We start from the raw sequence: 27,652 nt of genomic DNA, 5'->3' as shown, positions 1-27,652 counted from the left end.
CACAATTCTTAAAATTTAATGAAATTCCAACAGTAAACATTTTCCTATGGGTTTTGGTTTCCAATACCTGCCTATTGGGAGTTAATACTTATTACCTGTTCAACAATTACAGAAAAAACTTTAAAGTTACGAAAAGTTTTGAATTTGAGGTATATAAAGAATAAAGTAGTCAAGATTTCCTTTTACTCAAAAAAATCACTTCAAAGAGTTGACCTCCATGTACAAAAGACAAGATCAATCACATTTATCACTGGACACAAAGAATATTCCAAAGATCTTTAAAAATGGCAATTAATCTCAAAAAGGAAAATTAATTTTAACTTTTATAGTTCATTCATTATCAAGACCATACTTCCTCATTAACAAGGTAATTATGCTATGGATACAAAACATACAGTATTTACACTTAACTGTACAAAATAATTTAATGTTTACAAAAATATTAGAATGTTTAGAGTTGACTGACACAGTCTTAAGTAATCTCTTCTAGAGAAGTATATAGTAAGACCACTAATTTCCATTTCATTTTTTGTTTAATAAGTCAAAGAAAGGATGCTGCAAGGCTTCATCCAAGGTGATTCTTTTCACTGGGTCATATTCTAACATCCTTCGTACCAGGTCAAACAGTTTCTCATGTTCTTCATCATGACAAAGCATAAATTCCTGGGGAAAGAAACGTTTTTGTTTAAGAGATTTAAAATAGTTTTTAAAAACATTTTTTTAAAAACCTTTCATCATCTTCTTTCTTTTACCTTTAATGGTTTACAGCGCCTCCTAACATATCGGCCAGCAGAACTGTGCTCATCCCAGTCTAACTGGTTATGGTGGAAATACTTGCGTTTTCTACGAAAAAAAGAAGTCTGGATCAGTAAGAGTAACAAAAGAGCCACACATTTACTCTACCCCTACTAATAGATGGAAGCATGGACGGCCCTATGTAGACACATAGACATGTGTACAATTTTTAAAAACCTCAGCAATTACATATCAGATCCTTTATAACGCATCTTCCATACTGTTGCACCCTCTGAGGTTTCAGTGCCCCACCTGAGTGGTTCATAAATACCATGCATAGAACGGTGAAGAGGGTTCAGTCCTAGGAGTTCTCCTTTCACTACATGTGGAATGGGGTGGTGCAGCTGTTGGCAAACCACTCAAGTATCTTGTCCAAGGGCAATACAGCTAGCTAGCTAGAAGTATGGAATAAAAACTTCAATTGATAGGACTCCAAAATCAAACTCTTTTTTTACTATTCTATTGTTTTTATCAAGTTAGGAAAACATTTATGCAAAGGTTAACTTGAGTGTAAAAAAATACCACCTTTGTTTGCTAGATCACGAGGTAAATTATTTTAAAATTTTGATTTTATGGAAAAAAAACATTCTCAATCTCAAGTCCTTGGAACAAGCAGTAACAACAAAGCTGGGTTTGTGCAGTTTGAATACAGGGCATTGCATGTACCCAAGAAAGGGCTTTCATTTTAGAATGTACCTTGTTTTCTGAATCATGTGTGCTGGTATGGGTCCTAATATTCGTTCCATCATTGCCAGGTGCTCTTTACTATCATGAGTCTGAAACACACAGGAAAAACAAAATTAGCACATTCTCTGTCCCTACATGCACAATAAAGGAAAATACAAGAAAACAGCATGGACACTAAAGGACATTAGACAGCTGCACAGTTGATACTACACTCTGCTTAGAAGATGAACAATACTGAATGAGCTGTATTATCTGTGCAAACCAGTAAAATGGAAGTCTTTCTGATATCCAACAAAGTTCTGCATAGTGGATGACACGTAATTTAATGTGAAACTAACGGAACAATTTCCTTATTTTCATTTTTTGCGCTGCTTACTGAAGAACGAAGGAAGAATACCAGAAAAAAGCTCTCCTCCTTTATTCAGCTACTGACCCCAAAGTGGCCTCCTTTCACCAGTGAATATATGTTACCATCTAATCCCAGGCAATAAAAATATAGTTCCAGTAATTCTCTCCACAATCCTCAGCTCCGTATATGGGAACATGAGTGTCCAAGACGCTGAGATACTAGCTCATAAATGAGGAAAGGTGAGCCATGGATCTAAGTCAAAACTCATGTTCTTAAGTCACATAGTAACAAAACTCTGGCTAAAGGGAAAGAGAGAAAACCACCACACTTACAGCTGAAATGGTGTGCTCTTCAATCAGAAGCTGGCAAACTTTTGTAAAGGTCCAAGGAGTGAATATTTCAGGCCTGGCTAGCCATGGATGATCCCTGTCACATAGTCTTTTTCTTTCATTAAAGCACACATCAAGCAGAATATCATTTGCCAACTCTCAATCTAAAGAGCAGAGGCTATGTGTAATGCTTTTTAAAAACAACTAGTGTTCCTAGCGCAGTGCTTAACTCATGACAGAAGTAATACTAGCTCCATACTTTTCTTTGGTTTTAAAATATCATAAGTAAGTCTGAAAGATCATCCAGCATCTTGCTGTTTCTGTAATGTGACAGCTCAGATGTCATTCATCAGACTGCTCAACTGTTCCTTTTTCAGAGACCACCCCTCAATTTCCTGAGATCCTTGTTTTTAACTATTGTTGGCTTGCTGAATCAAAGCAGCTGAATTTGATACAAGTTCAGTGTCATTTCCTTCAAGAATTAACTCCTCTTTTTGCTTGAGAGATACTGAACAAGCAACAGGTGACTTTATCCAAACCCTGCAAACAGTTTTCACTGAAGAAATTTCAGATTTAATTTTTATTTTTTTTTTATTTATTCATGAGAGACACAGAGAGAAAGAGAGGCAGAGACACAGGCAGAGAGAGAAGCAGGCTCCATGCAGAGAGCCTGACGTGGGACTCGATCCTGGGTCTCCAGGATCACGCCCTGGGCTGAAGGCAGCGCTAAACCGCTGAGCCACCCGGGCTGCCCTGAAATTTCAGATTTCAACAAGAAAACCATTCTCCTGAATAAGAACGTTGATGGGGGAAATAAGCATACACAGACCTCATCTGGAAATGGAAGCCCAGGGTAACGCCCTTGCTCATGTTCTATACAGGACTACAGACAGAAAAGCACTGGCTACAGCACATACTATTTCCTACCACTTGTCAACTTGGAGCCTCTTTTTCTTTCCAAGGAGACTGAGTTCTACATTGATGTGACTGAAGTCCCTCTGCAGGGTTCCCCTGGAGTTCTTTACAACAACAGTGCATCCCTTCAGTCATGTTGACATTTTCTGGAATGTTGACAGTCTGACGGCTATCAATGGTCTTCATTCTCATAGTAGATGCAGCCAAGAGCTAGCTCCACAATTTAAAAAAAAATATTCTGGAGGGTGGAATTTAAAACAGAAGTCTTTCTTGGCTCTCAGCTTAGTACCACAAACCATATACACCCCCTCTAAAAACTGACTGGTCACCATGGTTCTAGGTATCAAACTTGTCTATAAACTAAGAGTACTTTTAACAGGATCTCTGTGGATCAGAAACAGAAACAAGTCTGGTGATAAGCCCCACAAGCAGAGAACACACAATTTTACAACAGCCACCACCTGACTCTTAACTCATGATACTTCTTCTCCATCCTGCATCACCCACTTTCAAGTCAACCTCAACAGTGTGAGCCAGAATGTGCCAAACCTGCATCCCTACCCCTACCAACTCCCCAAACAGATCAGAACACTGATCACATCACAGCCCTACTTAAAAGTTCTTCAATGCCTGCACAACCTAAAGCTTTTAAAAGACTGTTAGATTTCAGATGTAAGTAGAATTTAAGGGAAGAAAGTAGAGACTTAAGTAAGGTTTCCTACTTTTGTTTTGCCCAGTAAGGACTTTAATTAAAAACAAAACAAAACCAACTACTAACACCTATTATCATTGCATAAAACGGACATTTTAGTACCAAAAACAAACTAAAAACCTAGAGGAATAATCTCTAAATAAATAAAGGTCAGAATGACAAGCGTACAAAATCATTTTTACTTTGGATTAGTCTACATCCTGGAAAACTAACTTCTGGGAAACAAGTACCTTTCAATCCAAAAAGCCCATCATAAGTCAGTCCCTGCCTACTGTCATTTCCCCATTTATACAAGATACTCTGACAGCACTATTTACTGTTCCCTAACTACACATTTATTGGTACAATGTCTTCTTCCTGAGGGGGCCACACACTCCTTAGTTTTCTTACAAATCCCTGATCTTCCTTGTAGCACTGGTTTATACTTCCTACCTCCTCAGTGACTTTCTTCGAAGAAATAGAACTGTCTATCTTTCCTGGGTTCCCACTACACTTTCTACACTGTCCATGATAGCAAATCAACCACATTAAACTGTGAACTTTCCCACATCTTATCTTTTGCACGACTTCCTTGAGCACAGAGTTGCTGTTTCTTCTTTATACACTTAGTGCCTTGAAATGTGCCTAGGGGGTCATAGCGTAAAATACAACTTATTATTCCTGAATTATTTTATAAAAAGGAATAAGTGGCTTGTTCATGGCCATGCTATAGTCAACATAATTAGAAGTGAATTAAAACTGGCTGCAGTAACATGGTAACATTGCAGTAACATTAATTATGCAGGAGAGCTCAATAAAAAATGGCAACACAAGACAATATGAACCGTGTGTTAAAAATAAAAACTCAATCACATGCAAAATGGACTATGACCATTTACCAAAGAGTTGTTCACCCAATTCTGGTCTTAGAGAAGGATGACCATCTTGCAAATGTAAGTTTTAAAGAAGAACACTGCTACACCAACTTTTCAATATGGAAGCCAAAATTTTCACATGCCTTTAACACTGAAAATTAATTATGAAACAGTATTTAGTAAATACATACCTGAAAGACTGTGAAACCAAGGTAATATTCAATAAGAATGCAACCTATACTCCAAACATCACAAGGCTGAGACCAACCTAAAGCTGTAAAAAGAAAAAAAATACACACTTGGTTTTTTGTTTTTTTTTTTTTTTTTTCTTTTTAAATTAAGTTATTTGAAAGAGCGAATGAGAGAGTGCAGATAACGGGGGGGGGGGGAATATGCTGAGCAGGGAGCCTACTCAGAACTCAAACCCTAAACTCATGCATGACCTGAGCCCAAAAGCAGATGCTTCACCAACTGAGCCACCAAGGCACCCCCCAAAACACACCTGTATATGCAACAATTTTTAATTGCCAACACACTACACCCTTCCCTACATGTATGCTCTCTTCACCTAGCCCATTTGGGAAAATTGGACAGTAAACTCAGTTTACATTTTTAGTTTTATATTAAATGTTACTCAGTATATGCTCATAATTCTCCATATCCTTACAACAAACTAGTGCATTAATCTGGGGAGGGGGCATTTTATGTAAAATATGAGAGCGACTAGCAGGATTTTCCACATATAACTACCAATTTGTGCAAATACTCCATATTCTCTGAATTGCATGCAATGGGGAACACAGTCATACCCAGTTCATGGTTGTTCCAGGAAATTTTACATTTTATTTAGTGAATACAGGTTGGTAATCACCCTCAAAATGTAATTACTAACCACTTATCACAGCTTAAAGCCTCAGTTTACATCTTGCCTTAAAATACTACTATAGTTTTACATAAATTATATAAGGATTATAAATAAATATTATAAACAGTTTCATAATAAGCAGAATTAGCCATTTAAAGTTCACAGGGAGGGATCTACTTATATATGTACTTTTCAGGCTGAGTATAATCATACATACTTTCTCCTTCACAATCCTCAATAGCAGTGCTAATCAGGAAAGAATAAAATACCTAGTTTCCTTAAGATTGTACGTAACTGAAAAGGAGAAAAAGAGTAAACCATAGAGCTGTTTTCATTTTGTTAAAGATCAAATATTTAGTAAAATAATAATGTATAAATAAAACCTACTTTAAAAGACATTTCAATTAATTTCAGCAATGTGAAAGGGAAGAAACAACACATTCAAAAACCTTGCCTATGATTTAGTCATCTTATTTACTTATTTTCAGGCTAACCCTCACAGTGCCTATCATTCGAACAAATGGATAACTGAGCCTGGGTCTACCTACAGTGACACATAAAAAAAATCTGCAAATGATAGTTCCTTGACCTAAAATTAATGTTTTCTTCTCCAGCCACTCCAATCTCCCAAAGCAGCTTCTCTCCCAAGTGATGTAACCCTTCTTGCCGCTCGCCGGTCTAAACCATCCCCATTCTCTGCCAAGTCAGTGCTCGGACTCTCGAATTCCCCATCATTCACTTCCTTGTATCTCTCTCAACTTTAATACCTGTTCACTACCAACATACAAGACAGGAAACCAACTGCTCTCTGGAATGGCAGCCCCTGACTTCGTCATCCTCTCCAGCCTAATTCTGCCTTAATCCTAAAGATTAATACTCCACAAAAACAAAGAGGACCATACTAATCTCCCAATCTCCCAACCTCCTGATTTCTTTTCCTCAAGGGCAATAACCCCAATTTTGGATTTCTATCAACTATCTAGTCTGGCCATACTTGGAACTGTGTTACTGTAATTACTAAGAATTACTATATTTTATCCAATCTAGGAGGCCATTAACAGCAAGACACATGACTGTTTTATGTACCAATAACAAAGGAAAAATGCCAGTTATTTTGTGTTGTGTTCCTCATGGTAACATGTGGGGGAAATCTGCATCTTAAAACTGAGAACACAGGAAGTTATGTCTTTTTAAGCTCTGAAAAATATCTGTCCACAGACTCTTCATATCATTTCTTTCACCTTCCCTGAAGCCTTTATAGTCCTCAACCATTAATACACTTTCTAAACTACTGTAATACAACAGCTCCTTTCAGACCATACTAAGCAGAAATCCTATCATCATCCATTCCAAGACAAGCTCAAAACGTGTGTTGTCCAACATGGCTGCCCACCAGCCACATGAAGGGCTATTTACACCTGAACACTTAAAATTCAGTTCCTCAGTCCCACTACCTACGCTGCAAGCACACAGCAGCCTACATGTGGCGAACAGCTACCACACTGGATGCTGCAAATATAGAATATTTCCATCACATGGAAAGTTCTACTGACCAGCACTGCATATCTTATGCCTCTACCAAGCTTTCAACCCAAGTAAAAATCTTCAGGGGGCTTATTCTTATTCTGAACTACCAACTCCTGCTACACAAAAAAAGGTGAAAAGTGGAAACATTCCATAAAAATGTTCTACTACCCAACCTCAGCTGGACCCTTCTTTTGGCTAAAAAGCTTGGTCCATGTAACCATTTCCCAAGAGTACCTGATCTGAACTTCCCCCACTGTCTCCGAGCTCCCAACCCCGACACCTCCCTACTCTATTAACAAGACCTGATCTCTGACATTATGAGTCATAAAATACACACTCCCTTACTGAATTCCCTCTTATTTTAAAACTGAACCATAAAGTCATTTTCTTCTTTAACCTTTCTCACGTTAAGAAGCTCACCTCTTAAGACTACCCTTCTTTCTCCTCGACCTCCATCTGCCAACCAGACCTTTAGCACTTCTATAGCACCATGCTTTTGTGACATGAAAGTAAGTATCCCCATTATCCCCATCACTTCACATTGCTGCAATATACATTGCCGACAGAACTTGCCCTTTTATGATCTAAGATTAGCTTGTTTAAAAAAAACAAAAAACAAAAAACCACCAAACCAAACAAAAACAAAAAACTACTATTTGGGGCACCTCGCTGGCATAATCAGTTAAGTGTCCAACCCTTGATTTCAGCTCAGGTCTTGATCTCAGGGATGGGAGTTGGGAGTTCTGCACTGGGCTCCATGGTGAGCGTGGAGCAAGCATACATACATTACTTATATAAAATAAAAATTAAAAACAAAACAAAACAAAACCACCACCACTTTCAACGTCCTTACAGATGGTATCACATTTTTCCCATTCAGGAAGTTTTTATAGCAATGTCCAAACCGTCTTTCTTAGGATAGATAATATTTTCTGTATGTGTACAGAAAATCACACTCATCCCTAGTAAACCATTTTTTTTTTTGGGGGGGGGGATCTTTTCTTTTAATTACAGTATTAGGAAGGGTGGTGTCAAAAAAAAAAAAAAAAGAAAGAAAAAGAAAAAAAGGAAAGGTGGTGTCTACTGACCCAGAATGACTTCTGGAGCTCTGTAATGCCGCGTAGATACCAAAGTACTATGATGCTCATCGTCATATGTTGCACTTCCAAAGTCAACAACTTTGATATCTGTGTTTTTTAGTGTGCGTTCATCACGTTTCTAGAGAAATACAGTTGAGTCAACATGAAGATCAGTAAAGACATATAATACTTTATAGTTCTTCAAAAGGCTTGCACATGAATTATCTTTTTGATTTTTAAAATAACTCCATGAGAAAGGTAGAGAAGAATTATCCTTTTTAGATTAAACATCAGGATATAACCAGCATCAGAAGTGAAAATTCCTCATTCAAGGATCACCAAGCTAAATTAATTTAAAAAACCACCAACAAAATTAAAACAAGTCTTTAACTTACCATTTTAGAATTATATTTGACTACATAATCAGACTTCACAAATAAAATATTTTCAGGCTTCAGATCTGTATGGGTTAATTTATTATGATGCAAAACTATAAGAGAACAAAAAGACACTATTAGTTTCACTTACATATTTTATCTATATTGGGGGAAGTAAGGATTAGCAGTGGATATAGGAGTTTCATCTTTACCTGTAACGTGTATTTTTAGTGACAATGTTGTGAAATGTCGTTGTATAATGAAAGCTTTAAATTTTCTGGTGTTTAAAGTTTATCAAGTATACTTACAATTTATAGACTGGCAGATCTGATATGCCATCTGCCTGATGTGGTCAATTTGAAATGGTAGAAAGCTATTTTCTTTAATGAAATCATAGGTACTAAGTCCCAGTAGTTCAAACACAATACAAACATGACCATGATGATCAAACCATTCTAGCATCTGGACACATCGGCTAAAATAGATCAAAATAAAAACAAGTCAGTTCACAGAATTCTGATTATTTGAAGCAATATGATGGATCACAGTTCAAGTTTATACTTACAAGACACTATTGGGATCAGTACTATTTAAATGTTCCAATACTTGGATTTCTGAACGAGCTGCTTCACGGTATCGACCTACATTTTTTACAATTTTCACTGCTACGTGTATGCCATCCCTTAAAAACAAAATTAAGGTGAAAAAGATATATGTACAAAAGTAGGTTGAAGATATGTGTCCTCTAAAACATAACCTTACTGAATATTAATTACTGTTATTTTTCTAAGAGTCTTTCAGGGCATCCTGTATCAGATTCCATATAATACCTTTTCAAAACGTTCTGAGAAAACATTTTATAGAGGTTAAATACTTACAAATTTTAATGTTTCCAGAATTTTAAATTTACCTAGATTTTAGACAAAAATTAAAAAAAAAAAAAAAAGACAACGATAAACACAAAACCTCCAACAGAATATGCTACTGCTGAAAGCATTTGCTCATTCACCAGAACAGACCCACCCTATGCCAGAGGGTACATAGGTATTAGCGATGGAAGACAAGGTTCGCCCCTATGTACCTCAAAGTCTAGTGGAAAAAAGACACATGAACAGCTTACAAGGTTATAAGTACTTCGTATGAGCTACCATATAGCAAAGAGATGAGAGAGACTAACATGTAGGGGGTTAGGGGAGCTCAAACTTATTCAAAGAAGAGGTGACACATGACTGAGCCCTGAAAAATAGCTGCCAATCTGTAAGATTTGGGAAGAAAGAGGAACACGTTCAAATATAGGAAATACCATCAGTTAAGTCAGGAAGCCGAGAAAATGTTTAGCACATTCACTGATTCAAGTAGGTAGAAACAGCTAGCGTAGGGCATAAGATTTAGACTGGTGTATCTGTAATACTTCCTAAAAAGTAACATGTCACAAGTGATCTAGAGGAAATGGATTTCTAAACCTTCCAATTCCTTTTGTCTTCTTTATAAATCTGATTTTCCTGAAGCTGTATCAACATTCAAGCCTCTTTTTTTTTTCTTTTTTACTATGGCCCTTCTACCTTACACAAGAGAAAACCTCATACACCTCTAATTAGTATATTAAGGTATGTGCCCCCAAGGGACACCGGGGTGGCACAGTCTGTTCAGCAGCCAACTCTTGATTTTAAGCTCAGGTCATGATCTCAGAGTCACAAGATCAAGCCCAAAGTCAGGCTTGGTGGTCAAATCACAAGAAGTCTGCTTGAGATTCTCTCTCTCCCTCTGCCCTTTCCCTCATGCTCTCTCTCTTGCTCTCAAAATAGATAAATCTGTAAAAAATCTTACAAAAGGATGTGTCCTACAGCTATAAAAAAAAAAAAAGAAAAAAAAAATCTTTGCGGCAAATTTTTCTAGTGGCAGGATAGCAAACCTTTTTCCCAACTCAGGTGGTCCCCAATTCACTGTTTTCAACAAAGCCCCAGTCAAATTGTGAGTTGATAATTAAAAACTTATTTTGATGGTATCTCCCTATGACACTTGGCATATATCTCAAGGCTTCAAAGAGCTGCTATGAAACCACTGTGACAAACCTCCTTCTAGTCTTATCTACCATATGACCAAGTTTTCTCAGTGCTTATACCTCTATGAATGAAAAGTTACTAAAGCTGTTATCTAACACTACTACAGTAATTATACTGCACTGAACAGCTGTATACCTTCAACTTACATGTTACATCATCTTAAAAAAAAAGAAAAATGCTACGTCATCTTAAAAAAAAAGAACACATTTAATATTAAGCACTTAAGGCATGCTATGAATACGTGTACTCCTTTTTTAAAAGTCCCAACCAACCCAATAAAAGACATATTTCCAAATAACTTTTATATTTAAGTCCAATAAGTATCAAAATTTGCCAAAGATTTGTACTTGATCAACTGAATATCATTAACTGGAATACCTCAAACACTCATTTTGGAAACTTCTAACAGTATTTCAAAATATTTCAAAATTTCACTTTACGTTCAGATTTTTGTTGCAGAAAAGATAGGGTGATAATAAAAGATACTTAGAGTAATATATTTTATGGAAAACAAAATAAAAGTAACTTCAAGAACAAAACATGTTTAAGCATTTAAAAAGAACTGGTTCATGGTAACACTAGTAGGTATATTAAGTTGCTATAGTATTTAGATTCCCTCAAATACATTTAAAGACAAAAGTTTTTAAAAACATATCAATGTTTAAATAAGGAGGAAATCACATCCTTCTCAACTATTTTACGATGAAAAATTTTAGATGTCAATTTAGAGATGTGCAATTGAACTATAAAATTGTTTTAAAGAGGTTCACTTACAAAAAAAGCTTGCTTAAAAAAAAAAAAAAAAAAAAAAAGCTTGCTAACTATAGAACAGAGACCCTGGAGGAAAATGTTAAAACAAGACACAGGGGGGTCAAATCAGAAAGCATTTAGTATAACACGTTAAAGAATTTGGATTCTATTCTGCAGGCTTTAACAGAATTTCTTTATAGTTAAGAAGCTAACTCTAATATGCAAATATAACCCTTTGGCAATAAAGGTTTTTGTTGTTTTTGTTTTTGTTTTTTGCCATAGAAACTTTTATTTCATGAAGCTTAAAGAAACAATATACAAGATCTGCAGGGTACGGAGCACAACTGTGATAAAATGAAATTCTTCTACTGGTACTTAGTACTTAATTGCAGAGTTCCTTTCCAGTGGTAATTATGGATCATTCCAAAATAAAGCTAGAAGATTCCAAAACCTTTTACTTTTATTTTTTAAGATATATTGATTTATTTGAAGGGGGTGGGGAGAGAGAATGTACGTGAGCAGGGGGAAGGGAAGGACAAACAGACTCCCGGCTGAGCAGGGATCCTGATGGAGGCTTGATCCCAGGAACCTTAAAATCATGACCTTGAGCCAAAGGCAGACACTTAAACAACTGAGCCAGTGCCCCTAGTAGGTTCCAAAACCTTTAATTTTTTATTTATTTAATTTTATTTTTTAATTTTTAAAAAGATTTCATTTATTCATGAGAGACAGAGAGAAAGAGAGAGGCAGAGACACAGGCAGAGGGAGAAGCAGGCTTCATGCAGGGAGCCTGATGTGGAACTCGATCCAGGGTCTCCAGGATCACACCCTGGGCTGAAGGAGGCGCTAAACCACTGAGCCACCTGGGCTGCCCTCCAAAACCTTTTAAATGGAAGATGTTCCCTTCAACTCCCTTAACTACACTCCAGGGCAGACTGCTTTTTGCTAGGTCATTTCTTCCACTGTGCAACTTTCAGATCAGGAATACATGTTTTTGACAAAGATGAGACAGGCTTTAGTTTTAGTGTCTCTGCTACTCAAAACTAAAGCAAAGCACTCTAAATGTCATTTAAGGGCCAAGGCCTAAGTTCTGGGAAATCCCTTCACTTGAAGACCCACTTTAATAAATGCCATCTGATAAAATTAGTTGGTTTTTTTAAGATTTTATTTTATTTATTTATTTATTTATAGTTGTTTTTTTAAGATTTTATTTATTTATTTATTTATTTATTTATTTATTTGATGGGGGGGGCGGGGCAGAGACACAGGAGGAGGGAGAAGCAGGCTCCATGCCGGGAGCCCGACGCGGGACTCGATCCCGGAACTCCAGGATCGTGCCCTGGGCCAAAGGCAGGGACCAAACCGCTGAGCCACCCAGGGATCCCTAAGATATTATTTTTAAGTAATCTCTATACCTGTGGTGGGGCTCAAACTCACAACCCCGAGATCAAGAGTCACACACACTCCACTGAATGAGCCAGCTGGACACCCCCGAATTTGTCAGCATTCTTGATCAAAATCCATACTCATGGTAAATAACCAAACACAGCCAAGAAATTTCAGATATTTACTCCACCCAGAAAAACACATGGCTACTACTTAAAATACCATTTCATCTAAATTAGGGATCCTTCCCCTCAAGAAATATCAGGATGTTCAAAAAAGAAAAAAACAACTTACATGCCATGATCAATGCACTCTACGACTTTGCCAAAGGCCCCTTCACCCAAAGTGTCCACGATTTCATCTAAAGTAAGGGAGGAGAAAGAGGGGTAAGTACCCGAGGACAAATCATCTAGTTATTCAAACAATGAATACTTAAGTGTGGAATATTTTCAAATGATCTCTATCAAAGCATAACTAAGGTTCCAGCACTCAAATTATTTTATTTTCAGCTGCTACAAAAACAATTAGATAGAGCTATCTTTCTTGCTCTAATCTCAAATTCCACTGATTATTTTGGAACTTTAGAAATATTTAAATTCTACAGAAAAGAAGAAATACAAAAGAACAAACAAACCCACAAAAAACAAAACAAAAAAGCAATGAAGAGTTCTTTAGCCCCCCGCTGACAAACTATTCTTAAAAAGATTATTCTGTCTGCAAAGTTAAAAAAGTGTTGAAAAATATTCTATACATCTTGCTCTTAGAACGTCTCCACTTTGACAGATCAGGTGACCCTCCTCATCATCCTCTATACTCCTGGATCTTTTCCTTCGGTGGCTCTTCTGGAACGGCAAGTGGGCAGCACCAAGATCGTCCAGCCAATCAATATATCAGAGTGAATTCAGGGCAGAATACGCAATTCATTCAGCGGGGAGATATTCAGGCATTCAGATAAGCACCAGGCCACGAACAGTTGGCAGGAGCAATTTCAAATTCAGTCCCCAGAAATTCACAGGGCACAGTTTATGTTACAGAAGAAAAACATGGCAAGGAACAGATTTTCAGATAAGATACTTAAAGTGGCAATAGAAAAAAAACAACACAATTGTCTCTTTAAAATACTGATTTAATTGAAGTCTGAAATTTAAAGAATGCAATGTCATGATCTACTAATCTCTTGCTATAAAATAGCATATGCTGTGAATTGAGATGTCTAGATGTCAGGAAAGGCTTTAAAATGTCAGGATTAGCTGAAATTGTTTATTTAGCAATATTTTAAAATATACATAATTAAAGTAAAAGGGGAAATAAATGCTAGTTAATTTCAATGTTCAATCTAATCAAAGCTAGTTCTACTAAAGAAAACTTGGGGAAGAAAACAATTTATTCAAAGTTTACTGATTAAACAAACAAGTGAAGATGTCTCAGTGTAAAAAAAGGCACGCTTTTGGCTAATGCATTTTCCATTTAGCACCCATTTCAGAATTTCAATGGAACTAGCTATGGATAATGATGCACTGTGCTCTGGGACTTCCCTACGTAGAGAATAACAGTTAAGCATCCATCAGTGCAACATTCTAGATTAGTATCCAACTATCAGGAAAATGGCTTCTTCTAAAGTGTTTAAAAAAAAAAAAAGTTTAAAATGAAAAAAAAAAGATGGGTGCTTCATCTTTTCATAAAATTATATAACAAAACAAAAATATTTTTAATACTAAAATCAAGAACTCATGATCTGGACTGCAGAAAATGAGTAAATGTGGGCAAATGAAGGCTACCTAATAATATAGATTAGCTATGAGAATTGGATGTTTAAGAATTCAAGTAATATAAACACAATTATAATATATCCATATAATATTATATGTATATATACACTTTTTCAAAACTTACTGGCTCATTAGGAGCTTTTACACACAAATAAGCATCCACCCAAAATAAAACAAAATCAATCATACCGAACGTGACTGATGACTTGAACAGTGTCTATTACGCTTCCTTTTAGGACTGCTTCTCCTGCTTCGGACCGAAGATTTACTGCAGTGGACTCGATAACCGCTATCAATGTCTCTGTGATAATGTCTAGGAACATAGCCTTCGCAGTAGTCATTTCTGTATTCATCAACGTATCTCCGATCTCGATAATCTCTCTCATTCAAGGACCTTGCTTCTAAATAATGACTGCAAACACAGTAAAGGATTTCAAATCATTCTCTTCATTCTGCTACAGTGTGATTCAAACATAACATTCTCTCAGTAATTCTCGGTTTAAACAGCTAGCTCAATAAAAGAAAAAAACCTCAAACTGATGATTAGAGCTTATACTTATCTCACAAATTTAAAGACAAAATTTTGCCTTAACCGAACAAGCAAGTTCACATTCTCCATCAGATAGACTTCTATCAAATATCTCGTATCAAGGAACAAAGCTTGAGTCAATTACGTTATGTTCAGGGTTTACTTAAGTGTCCCTTTATCTTTTAAAGTTAAAACCAAAAATTCACGAAACTGCTCTTCTGAAATTTATCCGTCTTATGATATATGCATCTGTAACTAGGCTTGCTTTCTTTCCACACAGAGCCACACACAATCAGAGGCAGGCAAAACAGGATTCCTTTCTCTTTTAATGTAAGTGAATTTATCTCTGGCACACACAGAATGCTTTCATGAAAGGTGTACTGGAGCTAAAAGGAATCTTACATATATTCCAGCCCTTTCATTTTACAGATCACTAAATTAAGATCCCTAGAAGGAAAGTAATTTGCCATAGTTGTAGAGCACTTTCTAACTGCTATTATATGGGCCAATTTTACTACACATATCACCCATCCCATCTCCTCTCTTTGTATTCCTAGCTTCCTGTTTTTCCTTTTTGAGAAATAGAAAACACCACTTTTGAAGGTTGCCTCATGTGTCAAAGACATTAAAATATATTCCCCATAAATGAAAAAAGGATCTTGTAATTGCTTGCCCAGGATTACAAAACATCCACCCGCACCACCCTATTTCCCTTTCCATTTTTAATTTCCTGTCATTCCTGCTTGCAAAATACTAAAAAAATCTACATGGGAAACCTTATCCTAGTGCCACAGTGCTTATTAACTTCTGAATCTATCAATCTCTTTAAAAATCTGATGAAAGAGCTAGGGACCCTCTCCCCTAAAAAATGCACAAATGCATAAACAAAACTCTGGCAAGGAATTTCATAGAGGTCACGGACCCCAGGAAGTCAACAGATCGCAGTTAAGTAGCCTTGGTCTGATGGAAAGAAAAGGACATAGATTCAATTGGCCCAGTTTCCCGTCCCCCTCTCTACCTGGGATGGTGTCCTCTTCAACAGAGTGCGAAGCTTCAAGAGGGATGCACATGGAGCACTGAGGGAGAGAGGGGACACCTGCCCAGTCAGACAAATCGGCTAAAAGAATCCTGACAAGCAATGGAGTGACAGATGTTGACTAGCTGCCCTCACCAACCTCATTATTTTTCCCCAGAATATGCTGTGTTCTTTTTCCCAGGGGCTGGTTTAGGCAGAAATAAAAGGGAAAGCATCTCTAAACTCCTACTCAACAGAGTTGGCATCAAATCCAGGCTAGGGAAATGGAGACCCCCATCCCCTCTCCCTTTCCCCAATTTCAATCTTAAATTCTAGAAACAACTCAGAATATTAGGATGTGGGTCTAGGTCAAGGACCTGATCACCTGGCTTCAAACTGTCAGCAAGAGATCTACAATACAATGTGCTAGGAATTACCACACTCTTAAAGGCATCCTTTTTAATTCTGTAAGGCATCCTTTCCATAAAAGTCCAAAACCTATCAGAAAAAAACTAATAATCTTTAGCTGGAATAGTGCATCAAATTAGAGCTGCAGATAACCCATAAACAATATACAGACTAACAAACATGAGGTGAAGTAAAGCCATGAGGATAAACTAGAAAGATGAGGAACCTCTTCAATCTATAACAACCAAGCCTTAGAGATTACATAAACAAAGTCTATAGAATTATAAAGGCTATGTATGGACAAAGTGGACAAGATGAACAGATTGATTTAAATTCTCAAAATATTCACTCAATGTCCAGTGAATATTTCACTGTTGTCCTTCAAATTAGCCAAGACTAATGAGGCTACGGGCATTCGTTTTTATTTCCACACAGGTCCTGTGGAAGATAAAAAAATATATATAAGGCAAAATCCTTGCCAACAAATGAACAATTTGAGATTATTCACATAAAAACAAAACTCAACAATGCAGGAAATGCTGAAAGGTTACATGAATACTTAGGATCATAGTGTGGGTGGAAAACTCAAACTGCTTAAAACGGTCAGGGAAGACTTCATAAAAAAGCAGCATTGCATCTTAAAGGCAGGTCAAGATTTAGACAAAGTAGAAAGTAGAAGAAATGCCAGGGGAGAAGAATGGCATATTACCATCTCACATTTACAGATCACTTGCAGCCATAACGTCCCGGGAGATAAACTGTCTACATATTACCCAGGAAACAGTATGTACACAATTACAGCAAGACCAATTTTCCATGTAGGGGAATGAACAGAGCCAAGTAAGTTAGCTGGGAACAGATCATGCAAATCTGGCATGCCAGGCTGAGTTTAAGAAATAGTGTTTCACAAAGGGTGGTCTGCTTATAACAGTAATATCAAAATAGGGAATTATTAAAACTGAAGATCCCTAGGCCTCAGGTTATACTGAATGAATCTATATCTGGTAATATGCATTTTAAACATACCTCTGAGGCGATTCTATTCATACTCAAGTTTGAGAATTATCAGTTTAAGAATTCATACTCTAGGTTACATGAGGAGACACTTAAGAACTTTTACCTCAATATATAAAAGCATTGTTATAGCCACACCAGTCTTCGTAATATACTGTACAGAACTAATTAAGCCTGTAGCAAAGGAGACCAATTATAGGCTACGGGCAAAAGACAAATTGGGAAGAAAACCCTTTGCAATATGTATGAAAAGGTTAAAAAAGTTGATATACAATAAAATCAGTAAGATACTGAAATAGATAAAATAGGTATTGGACAAACTAACTAAAAACTTAAAAAATTCAAATTAAGACAAAATACCATTCCTGGCATTTCAAAACGCCAGAGTGGTAGGAGCATGAAAGAGCATGTAGATCACGAAAGAGCAAAGAGTTGTAGAACTTGGTACAAACTTTCTAGAAAAAGATATGACTATGCAGCAAGAGCTTTATGAGTTCACACACTTTAACTTAAAAATATCCTTCTTAGAATCTATTTCCAGGAAATAACCAGAGCCAAAGACTTATAAAGAAAGATTTTTTAAGAACAAATAGAAATAATGGGGACTAGCAACCTATTTAGGTTGACTTACAACCTAAAGGTTGTAAAGAAGGTTGTAAACCTTCTCTACAGTTTACGGTTTTCATTTTTTTTCAATAATTTTATAAAAAACACTACTGTAAAGATTTTAAACCTTCAAATATTAGAATATTCCAGATTATAGAGAGCAATTACCATGAGACACCTCTGGTGCCAATGTCAAAACAGACATTGGCCTGGTTAACTGGACTGATATAGTATCATGTTTACGTAGTTAATTGTGAACATGAAAACTGTTCATTACTTAAGTCACTTCCTTCCTACATATACAATGAATAATAATCTATCCATTATTTACCATGACGTTAAGCTTACAGGGCATTTTGTATTTGTAACAGAAGAGTACAGATGTTTCTCTACAGTGTTTTAATTAGCTCAGGTCACTGAAATCCTGGCATAAATCCTCCCTCTTCCCCCTGTGACAGTTATGTGATGAAGAAAGATTAGTCTGCAATGACTACCAATAAACTCACTGTTCCACAGAACAAGTCTGTTTTAGCATGGAGAAGGAAAAATATTACATACTCTTTTTTAAAGTAACCCCAGCTGGCTAATTTAGAAAGCAATCTGGTAAACAGTCTCAATGGAACATCTGTACAAAACGAGAAAACATAGAACCAACAAAACAAATGAGAAAGGGAAGTTAATGGAAGACGGACTGGAGGAAATGCTACTCACCTAGCCTTTCTTTAATCCTTTGGGAACTTTAAAATTCCTTTATTTCTATATAAATATTACCTCCAAATTTTACACAGTAAGCATAATTAAACAGGACACATGCCATTGAAAAATTTTTATTGAGACCCTTTCCTAAATTACTGGTTCTTACAATAAACAAGCTTCTAAAAATCCTACACACCCCCAGTGGCTATATCTACAAATATAACCCATGGAACAGTGTCCGTGACTGATCCCCCATGCACTTTACCATTCCCAAACAGCACATGCTGGTTTTCCTCTCATCTGGATGAACTCTCCCAAGCCCTCATCGTCTCTCATTTGTGGAACCCTAAATGAGCACCCAAAAATACCTATCTCCTCCTGCATACAAGTTAAAAGCACCCACTGGACATCCTATTGTCACTACTACTAACCCGTTTGTGTGTCTTACAGCCCCAACTACATTATTGGCAACTGGGACTCAACCATCTCCCACCACTCCCAGATAGACATGGATAAAGAAGAGTAAGAACTGTTTTGTTCACCACTGTAGCCTCAGCACCTACACACTGTCTAGTTTATAAAAGGACCTTGATAAGCATTTTCTGAATATTTGTTGATGGAATTATACAACAATCTGACAGAATAAAGCTACTTAATCTAATAAGAAATCATTAAAACTAGTTTTAAGATATTACTAATTCAAAAGTAATTTACCAATCAGATTCTTTAAACTGGTGATGGGGTTTACAATGTCTGTTCTCTTGAGTACTACTGTGGGACCTCCTCTTCCGTTTGTGACTCCCACTGTAGCTTTCATGTCCCCAGCTTTCTCTGCTATCCCAGTCAGGGCAGTGAGTTCTTTTGGAATGCCGCATCTGTTAACAGAAGGGAAAAGTGAGTGGAGACTATAAATGGCTATGTTTAGTAAATAAAACATTACACGGTATTTAAATACAAACACTCAACACATGGGCTCACACAGGTTCTAAAATCTTTGTAAGTAAAAAAATAAATAACTAAATAAAATCTTTGTAACTGATGTTTCCTAAGGCATGGGGCACCATTCTATGGTATGTCAGATGACTGTAAATAGCATACAGATCTAGTACCAAATGATGCAGAACACTGAGAGACCTTAATAATACATCTTCTTTCAATTTTTCTTTCTTTCTTTCTTTCTTTCTTTCTTTCTTTCTTTCTTTCTTTCTTTCTTTCTTTCTTTCTTTCCTTTTTTTTTTTTTTTAAAGATTTTATTTATTTACTTGAGAGAGGCAGAGACACAGGCAGGGGAGAAGCAGGCTCCATGCAGGGAGCCTGATGCGGGACTCCAGGATCATGCCCTGGGCCAAAGGCAGATGCCAAACCACTGAGCCACCCAGGGATCCCCTCTTCTTTCAATTTTTCTAAGTAAATACTCAGTTTGGTGTTTATCTTCAACTTCCTAACTGCCACTGTAAAAATAGTTAAAGAGCCAGGATTCAGGCTTAGAACCTCCAGTAGACAACAATATCTAGCTAGAAATTAATAATCTGGGGAGTTGTAACTCATTTTTATTACCTTTAAGATTTTAAGTAATCTCCACATCGAACTTGGGGTTTGAACTCTCAACTCTGAGACCAAGAGTCACAAATTCCATCGACTGAGCCAGCCAGGTGTCCCTTACCTTTTTATAATAAGTGATCTCCTAATTAAGTTATTAATATGGTTTAAGAAAACATTAACTTCTATGAGCTATTTTAAAAATACGTTAAAAAATTTAAAAAAGAGAACTATGTTAAGTGTCGTACAGCTTTGGAAAAATTCTGTAATCCAGACAACTGAAGTCAGAGAAACACTTAGGGACATTAAATATAGGTGATGACATTGTTTTAAAGGTAAACATTATTAAAAAAAAAACAAAACACTAAGAGAGTTCCTTTTTTTAATCTCAGAATGGCTCCAAGCTACAGGGAAAAAACTAGGACGTGAATAGAACACAGAATTCAAACAGAGAAACTGAAAAACAAAACAAAGATTTTTTTATAAACTCATTTTCTCTATCCAAGAAGTTTATCTTCATATCATCTCGCAATTAGTCCTAAAATGAAAACATAATTGCTGTACATACATCCGGGATGACGGAAGAAACCAATCTACAAGGATGCATATGGTCACGGTGAAATCAGATGAGGACAGTGCAATTCCCTGATTTCCTGCCTCAATCTACAACTTCTAATGCATAGGTTCCTTTCAGGCTCAGGGTGAAGGACCTGAGACACCTCATTGGGTGTTCTAACAATGTAATCACTATCTGCTGCTCCCCATCTGAATTCTTTTACAAAGCAGTTAAGTTTTTAACAGTGACATCCAAACTGCTGAAAGGATGAGTTTCACAACTCAAGAGCTAAAAAAAAAAAAAAAGGTAAAACAGAGCAAAACCAGCTTTGTTTATGCCTTTAACTTCCAAATGACTTAAGTAACAAGCAAACAAATCAAGGAAAAATTTAAATGATTTCAAATGGATTAAAATAAGACTTGGAAGGCAGCTGCAATTCTCCTGGGAAGTATTCCCTAAGAAAATATTTGTATCATGCTTTTTGCTTAAAAAAAAAAAAGAGAAGAGAGGGCACTGGTCAGGTAAATCGAATTATTAAGTGAGCATTCCAGTTTGATACAATTACCTCAAAATGGGAAACTGAAATGACAGTACAAATTAACTTGAGGCAAAGGACAACAGAAAAGCCATCTAAAAAAATTTGTATTTCTAGTGGAATTCTTCCAGACCTTCCTTTAATCACCCCAATTGTCTTTTAACCACATCAGCAACTCTTTAAAATAGCTTAGTTAAGCATTCTTAAATCCCAGCCAGCAAAATTACATTTGATGACTGAGGATTATTATTATGACTCTCCATTATTACTGCAGTTTTTACAAGACATATCTACTCTAGTTTGTGGGAGTGCCTCCCCCCCTTCTGTCAGTCTGCTAAAACCAGCTCACCGCTAACAAGGGAGAATTGTACAATCGCAGAGGAAGAAGCAGGCTCCCCAGGGGGAGGACCCTGGGATCACGCCCTGAGCCAAAGGCAGATGCTCAACCACTGAACCACCCAGGCGTCCCGATTTTTTCATTTCTCCAGTTAAGGTCTACTACTTTAAATTTAATTCAGGTGTTAGGAAGTTTTCCCCTCCTAATGTTCAGAAACACCGTCTGAGGCGGCAAAGAATCCCAGGCCTGTATGTTACAGCTAAAGTTCCTTCACATCCACACACAAGAAGGAAAAAAAAAAAAACAACTGTAATTATTACACTACCTTCAATTAATAAAAAACCTTTTATGTCAGAATCACCGCATTATCTTTCACTGGAAACCTCGGACACAATGGATCCACCTTAGAAATGACTCTCTGCCTTTCATACCCCACAATTTTACGTTATAACTATGGCTTGTAAACATCCAAACAGGTTACAGTTACGATTAGACGGCTCCAGGCCTGCACTAGGTGGGTAACGGGGGGGTGTGTACGGGGCACAATCACACCAGGACGGCTGTGAAGCAACACCGGGCAGGGTGGCCAGGTCAGCTTGCGCTCAAGGATAACGTGACGCGGAAGTATCGGAAACGCCGAGAGCGGCGCAGCGACGGGAGGGCCGGGGAGGGGCGGGGCGGGAGCAGGCAGCGCCGGCACAGCCCCTCCCAGTCTCCACCGCTCCCGAGCACGAGCTCAGGGCCACCACCTGGGCTCACGGGCAGTCCCCACCCCCTCCGCCCCGCCCCAGGCACCCGGCCAGGGCCTTCGGCGCACTGGCAGTCAAGGCCGGCGGTCCGGACTCCGGGAAGCCCCCGGGTCGCTACCCGCGCGCGGCAGCCACCGGGCACAAGGAGGCTCGCCTCGACCGCCGGCTACACAAGCCCTACGGACCGCTCGCCAAGGGTCTTCCTCACGGGTCCGCGCTGTCGCCGGCGGCGCGAGCGGCCGGGGCCCCCGGAGACCAGTCAGCGGCAGGACCGCGGCCCCGCCGCCTCAGCGCTTCAAACCTACAGGGCACCTAAACAGCCCGAGGCTGTAAAGGCCACCGGCGGGGCTGTGCGCCCCAGACACCCCGACCGCCCAAGGCTCCGCACCGGGTCGTCTCTCCGACACCTGGCTTCGAGACTTCAGACTGAACACGGCCCAGCCCAACCCACCCAAAGCCTCACCTCCGCAAAACCAAAAGGCCCTCTGGCCGAGAAACGTCGCCAAACCGCCGTCTTCTCTCCGCAGCCACTGCGACAAACACCCTACAAAATGGCGGCAGCGCCGTCTCCTCACAACCCCCAGGCGGCCTCTAGCGCCACCTACGTCGCGCGAACGCGCCTGCGTGACAGAGGCTCGCGCGCTCCCGCCGCTCGCGTAAGGGGCGGGGCCCCTGTGGCGTCCAGGGCCGGGCCGGCCTTCCGCACTGCGGCTGCGCGGCTCAGGCGAGGCCCCGCCCCGACGCCTGGCGGGGGTGGGGGTGGGGTGCGGGGAACCTTCGGTTGTTTTCATCGCGCCGGGGTGGGGGTGGGGTCGCGGGCAGAGGGGCGGAGTATGGAGGAAATCCGGAGGAAATACCTGTGCCCGGCACTAACCCGGTAGCACGCGTCTGCTCCTTCAGGTGGAATTGAGGGCGGCTTCCCCCTCCGCAGAGGCGGAGCCAGAGCCAGAGCCAGAGCCAGAGCCAGCCGCGGCCCCGTTTCCCGTTCGCTCTCTGGGGCGGACCGCGCCGTGGCTCTCGGGCTGCCGTCCCTCCATCCCTAGAAAGTGCCAACAAGCAACAGCTAAGCCCCAAACCTGCTCTGTGCAGGTGCTAGGGGCAGTTCAGAGAACAGGAGACGAGGAGTCCAGCCTCCCTGGAGCTTCCTACAATGGAGTAGGGCCGAGAAAGAGGATGTCTCCGAAAACAAGCTCAGGGTGCCTTCTCCTTTTGAGGCCCATGCTTCTAATCAGAAGAACACAACAAAGAATGAGGAAGCTTCAACGGAGACTCCGTACAGCGTTCTTCCTGTTAGGGTCCCTGCCTCCTGGGCAGATGGTAGCTGGAAAAGTTCCCTAACGATGCCCCCATTTTCGCGAGTTGCATTTAACCGAGGCAGAGTAACGTTTGAGAGCTAGTGAGCATCTCTTAAAGGGCTTATCTCGAAGTATTTTGCAGTTCTGAGAATCCCTAGACCGTTTCCAACTCTGAGTGGGTAGAGAAAAGAGAACCAGTCTAAGCCCTAAGAAACACTTCAAAGGGAAGAAGAGCCTGAGAAGGAATGATCAGGAGAGGAGAACCAAGAGCATGGTGTCAGAGAAAGCACGGGGGGAGAAGGGCTTGAATGAAGGAAAAGCTTTCAGCGCCAAATGCAGGGAAGGGGTCAGGTACCCTAAGTACTGGAAAGTGTCAAGGGGATTCTATACTCTGACAAGGATTCACTGGGTAAAAAGGAGAGCCGGAAATCAAATTTAGGAGAGCGAAGTTGGATGGTTATGGGCATAAACTCAATAGTGTGTGGAAGATCTGAACTCTTGTATATTGTTAGGTGAAAGGAAATCACTGTAATTTCATGATCTGATATCCTTGGAAACTTGTGTCACCTACTTAAAATAAATTGAGTTGTAATGGAGATTGTACCACAGCCTTCAAGAAGTGAAGTTGAAAATACATCAATTCTCACGAAGATTGTGCCACACTTCAAGGAAGTGAAGAAATTGAAAAGATAATTGGAAAATTGGAGGTGAAAATTCTTGATGCTTTAGAATGAAACAGACAATATTATTCTCATCTAAAAGAGCCAACATTTCTGTATCTACAAGTTTAAATCTTGCCCATCCTTCCACATCCATCTCTAAAATTCTGTCCTTGACTAGATCATTTCCCAGCCATTACCCTGCTCTTGACTACTCCAGTTAGAGATAAGGTCCTAAAACAGGTGGCCACAGCCTACTGATGTGCCTGGAGCCATCAAGGTATATCAGCCAATTTTGGAAAAAATTGGAATTTACTGGTTCTACAACTGATTGCACATACTGTTTCAGAGACATTTATCAGATGAAATGTTGAACTGAGTGGACTGGGCCATCTTGCAAGGTAAAGTGGGGCTCGGCTTGCTGCATATATAAAGGCATAAATTGAAGCTGGCACCAAAGAAAAGTTGCTTTTTTTTTTTTTTCTTTTTGCTGTAGCATGAGGCATATGAGGCATCTTTGTCTCAAGAGACTATAAGAGAATGTGGTCAGGATAGTGCACCGTTGTGTTCAAACAGCAACAGCAACAGCAACAGTGTTGCAAGGTAGCCTAGTAGAGGGGCATCTGGGTAGCTGGGTCAGTTGGGTGTCTGACTCTTGATTTCAGCTCAGGTCATGATCTCAGGGTTGTGGGATCCAGCCCCGCTTAGTGCTCCACACTGAGCATGGAGTCCGCTTGTCCTTCTCCCCTAGCCCCTCTCCCAATTGCATTCATGCTCTCTCTCAAAATCTTAAAAGTCAGCTAAGTGGAAAGGCACCTACAGAGGCATTTATAGACATCACAGAATAGTGTTACCCAATAGCAGGGTCTGCTTTGTACTTGCCACTATCTTGTTTTAGTGTCATTTTGAGTTTTTAAACTCCAGAGTGCCACCAAGGAGACTCATACTTGACAGTATAGAGTGATCAGATAAGGTTGAGAACATCCTGTGACTAGTGTCTCTATTACATGTAATACAGCACGATGGTGTTCCCAATTGCTCTCTATGGCTTATGTGCTTTGACTGGAGACAAGGATTTGATTTATATTGTCTTTGGTATTTCAGTGCTCCAAACCCAATACCTATTTGTAGGTTATTTACATAAGCTGCTTTTGGCCATTTTACTCAGTTGGTTTAAATTGGATTAAATAAAAGTAGGAATTTACTCTCAGACACCCACCTAACTGCCCGTTAGTATAATAATCTTACATGGTACCTCAACCTCTTTCTATTTAGTTACTATTAAGTCAGTTACCTAGAAAATAAACACCCTTTGGTCAGAAGACTTAATGAAGTCTAAATTTCTGTGAATCTACTACCAACACTGGAAAAACTGCCTAATCCAGTAGCTTCATTTCAATGCAAGAACACATATGCCCAAGAAAACCTTAAGTTAACTTGCATACGTGTTCTTGCATAGAAATGAAGAAAATCTTAGTTTTGAAAAGCAACCAGAGGAATATTCTTGTATAGTCTGGCACAGATATTCTATGTGCTTAACCTCAGACATAGGAAACAGTCATCTCTGAGAACAGAGCTCCAGAGAAAAAGTCTAAACTGTTGCATAAATTAATTTTAACAAAATCTTAGTGTCTCTATAGAGAAATGTGAAGACATAAACAATCCTTTACAGAGTTATAACCTCTGGTTTAAGTTGCCTATTACTGATAATTACCATTGTGTACTCAAATTTTTCATTCATGTTTAGCTATCAAATATCCACTAAGTAATTAAATAACCACTGTATATCCATAATGTCCTAATTTAATCATCTAAACAATACCCTGTAAAGTGATTGATCTTTGGTATTTGCTCTAGGTCACAGTTATCAAGTATTAGAACTAAGATTTAGTCTTAGGCTTTGCTTGCTCTGAAGTACTTTGCATTTAACCATTCTGCTAACTGCTTCAACTCCTTACAACAAAGTACATAGCAACTTACTTTACTTAGTCCTTATGGAAAATATGCCGAGTCCATCATTCAGCAACACCAAAGGAGTTTGTCTTAAAAAAAAAAAAAAAAAAAAAAAAAAAGCCAAGCCACTTTCCACAGTGATATATCATCGAGAGCTGCTCATGATGAAACAATGGGTCAGTTTTATCTCCAGCACATCAGGATCATGAAAGGCCTCAGTGTGCCTCATTCACTGTTCAATAGGAAGTCACAAAGGACTCTCCTGCATCCCACGTTCCTCCAGTGTCTCCTGATACTGGTTGTGAGGAGATTCACACAGCACAGGATTATTAAGCAGGATTCAGTCCCATCAGAAAATGCTAGAAGAGTTCCCTGATACACAAAACACTTGGCCTAGTGTATATGAGGAGGGGCGTAAAAGGGTGCTGGAAGGTGCTAGAGGGACTAGGATAGGCTGGTATTTCCAATCTCCTTGTAAATTTTCACTGCTTCCAATGAAAAGGCTTTGGAGCCAGGTTAATAAATTACTTTCTCAACCCCCACTTGCCAATAGTCTCAACTGTCAACCATCCAGTAAGCCATTGCAGGGAAAATATATTTACCTAAATCCTAAATATCTTGCAAACATTGTAGAACCCTACGTAAAATGTGTAATACATATTCGTCTTCAAGTCTTCTGGAGTTAACCCTTTCTTTTAATGTGTAATCGTCAAGTTCCTATGTCATGTACTTATGCCACACACTGACCTAAGTACTAAGGATACAAAAGTATACAAGACAAAGTACCTGCCCTTATACAGCTTAGATTCCAGTGGGGGCGAGAGAAAGAAACTAGAATAAAATATTTCAACTTTTTTTTTTTTTAGATTTATTTATTTTAGAGAGTGAGATCAAGGGTGGGGGACAAAGGGAGAGGGAGAAAGAATCTTCAAGCAGACTCCCTGCTGAGTGTGGAGCCTGGCACAGGGCTTGATCTCAGGACCCTGAGCTGAAACCAAGAGATGGATGCTTAACTGACTGAGCCAGCCTGGTGCCCCCAAATACTTCCACTTCTTCAAGCCTTTTAACAGAGTTAGCCAGGGATGCTTGGGTGGCTCAGTTGTTTAAGTGTCTGATCCTTTTTTTCAGCTCCAGTTATGATCTTAGGGTTGTGAGACTGAGCCCACATTGGGCTCTATGCTGGGCATGGAGCCTGCTTAAGATTCTCTCATCACCCTCTGTCCCTCCCCTTCCCAATAAAACAGTTACCCAAAGGCAGATCACTTAGCAATTCTTACAATTACCATTCAAGTGCCTCCAGCTAC

The 27,652-nt window shown here is 39.0% G+C and overlaps 1 protein-coding gene across 5 annotated transcripts; it reads right to left on the bottom strand.

Annotated features, from left to right (window-relative positions):
* On the bottom strand, positions 1-26,527 carry CLK4 (CDC like kinase 4). Of its 5 annotated transcripts, none has more exons than XM_077911219.1 (13): positions 26,376-26,527; positions 19,440-19,600; positions 14,647-14,869; positions 13,440-13,530; positions 12,983-13,049; positions 9,055-9,171; positions 8,798-8,964; positions 8,508-8,602; positions 8,122-8,251; positions 4,833-4,915; positions 1,492-1,571; positions 753-843; positions 1-663 (listed from the first exon to the last, which is right to left on the bottom strand). In XM_077911219.1, exons 2-13 carry the CDS (start codon positions 19,598-19,600, stop codon positions 523-525), a joined length of 1,446 nt encoding a protein of 481 aa, XP_077767345.1. In that variant the 5' UTR covers positions 26,376-26,527; the 3' UTR covers positions 1-522. The 5 variants fall into 5 exon arrangements, with proteins under 5 accessions (XP_077767345.1, XP_077767344.1, XP_077767346.1 ...); XM_077911218.1 differs by lacking the exon at positions 26,376-26,527 and adding an exon at positions 22,905-23,065; XM_077911220.1 differs by lacking the exon at positions 26,376-26,527 and adding an exon at positions 22,018-22,288.
* Between the last annotated feature and the right edge of the window lie 1,125 nt (positions 26,528-27,652).

This window comes from Canis aureus, chromosome 10, assembly GCF_053574225.1.
Source record: "Canis aureus isolate CA01 chromosome 10, VMU_Caureus_v.1.0, whole genome shotgun sequence".
Taxonomy (NCBI): Eukaryota; Metazoa; Chordata; class Mammalia; order Carnivora; family Canidae; genus Canis; species Canis aureus.
The sequence above is the reverse complement of the archived record's forward strand: the minus strand, read 5'-3'. Positions and strand labels throughout refer to the sequence as shown.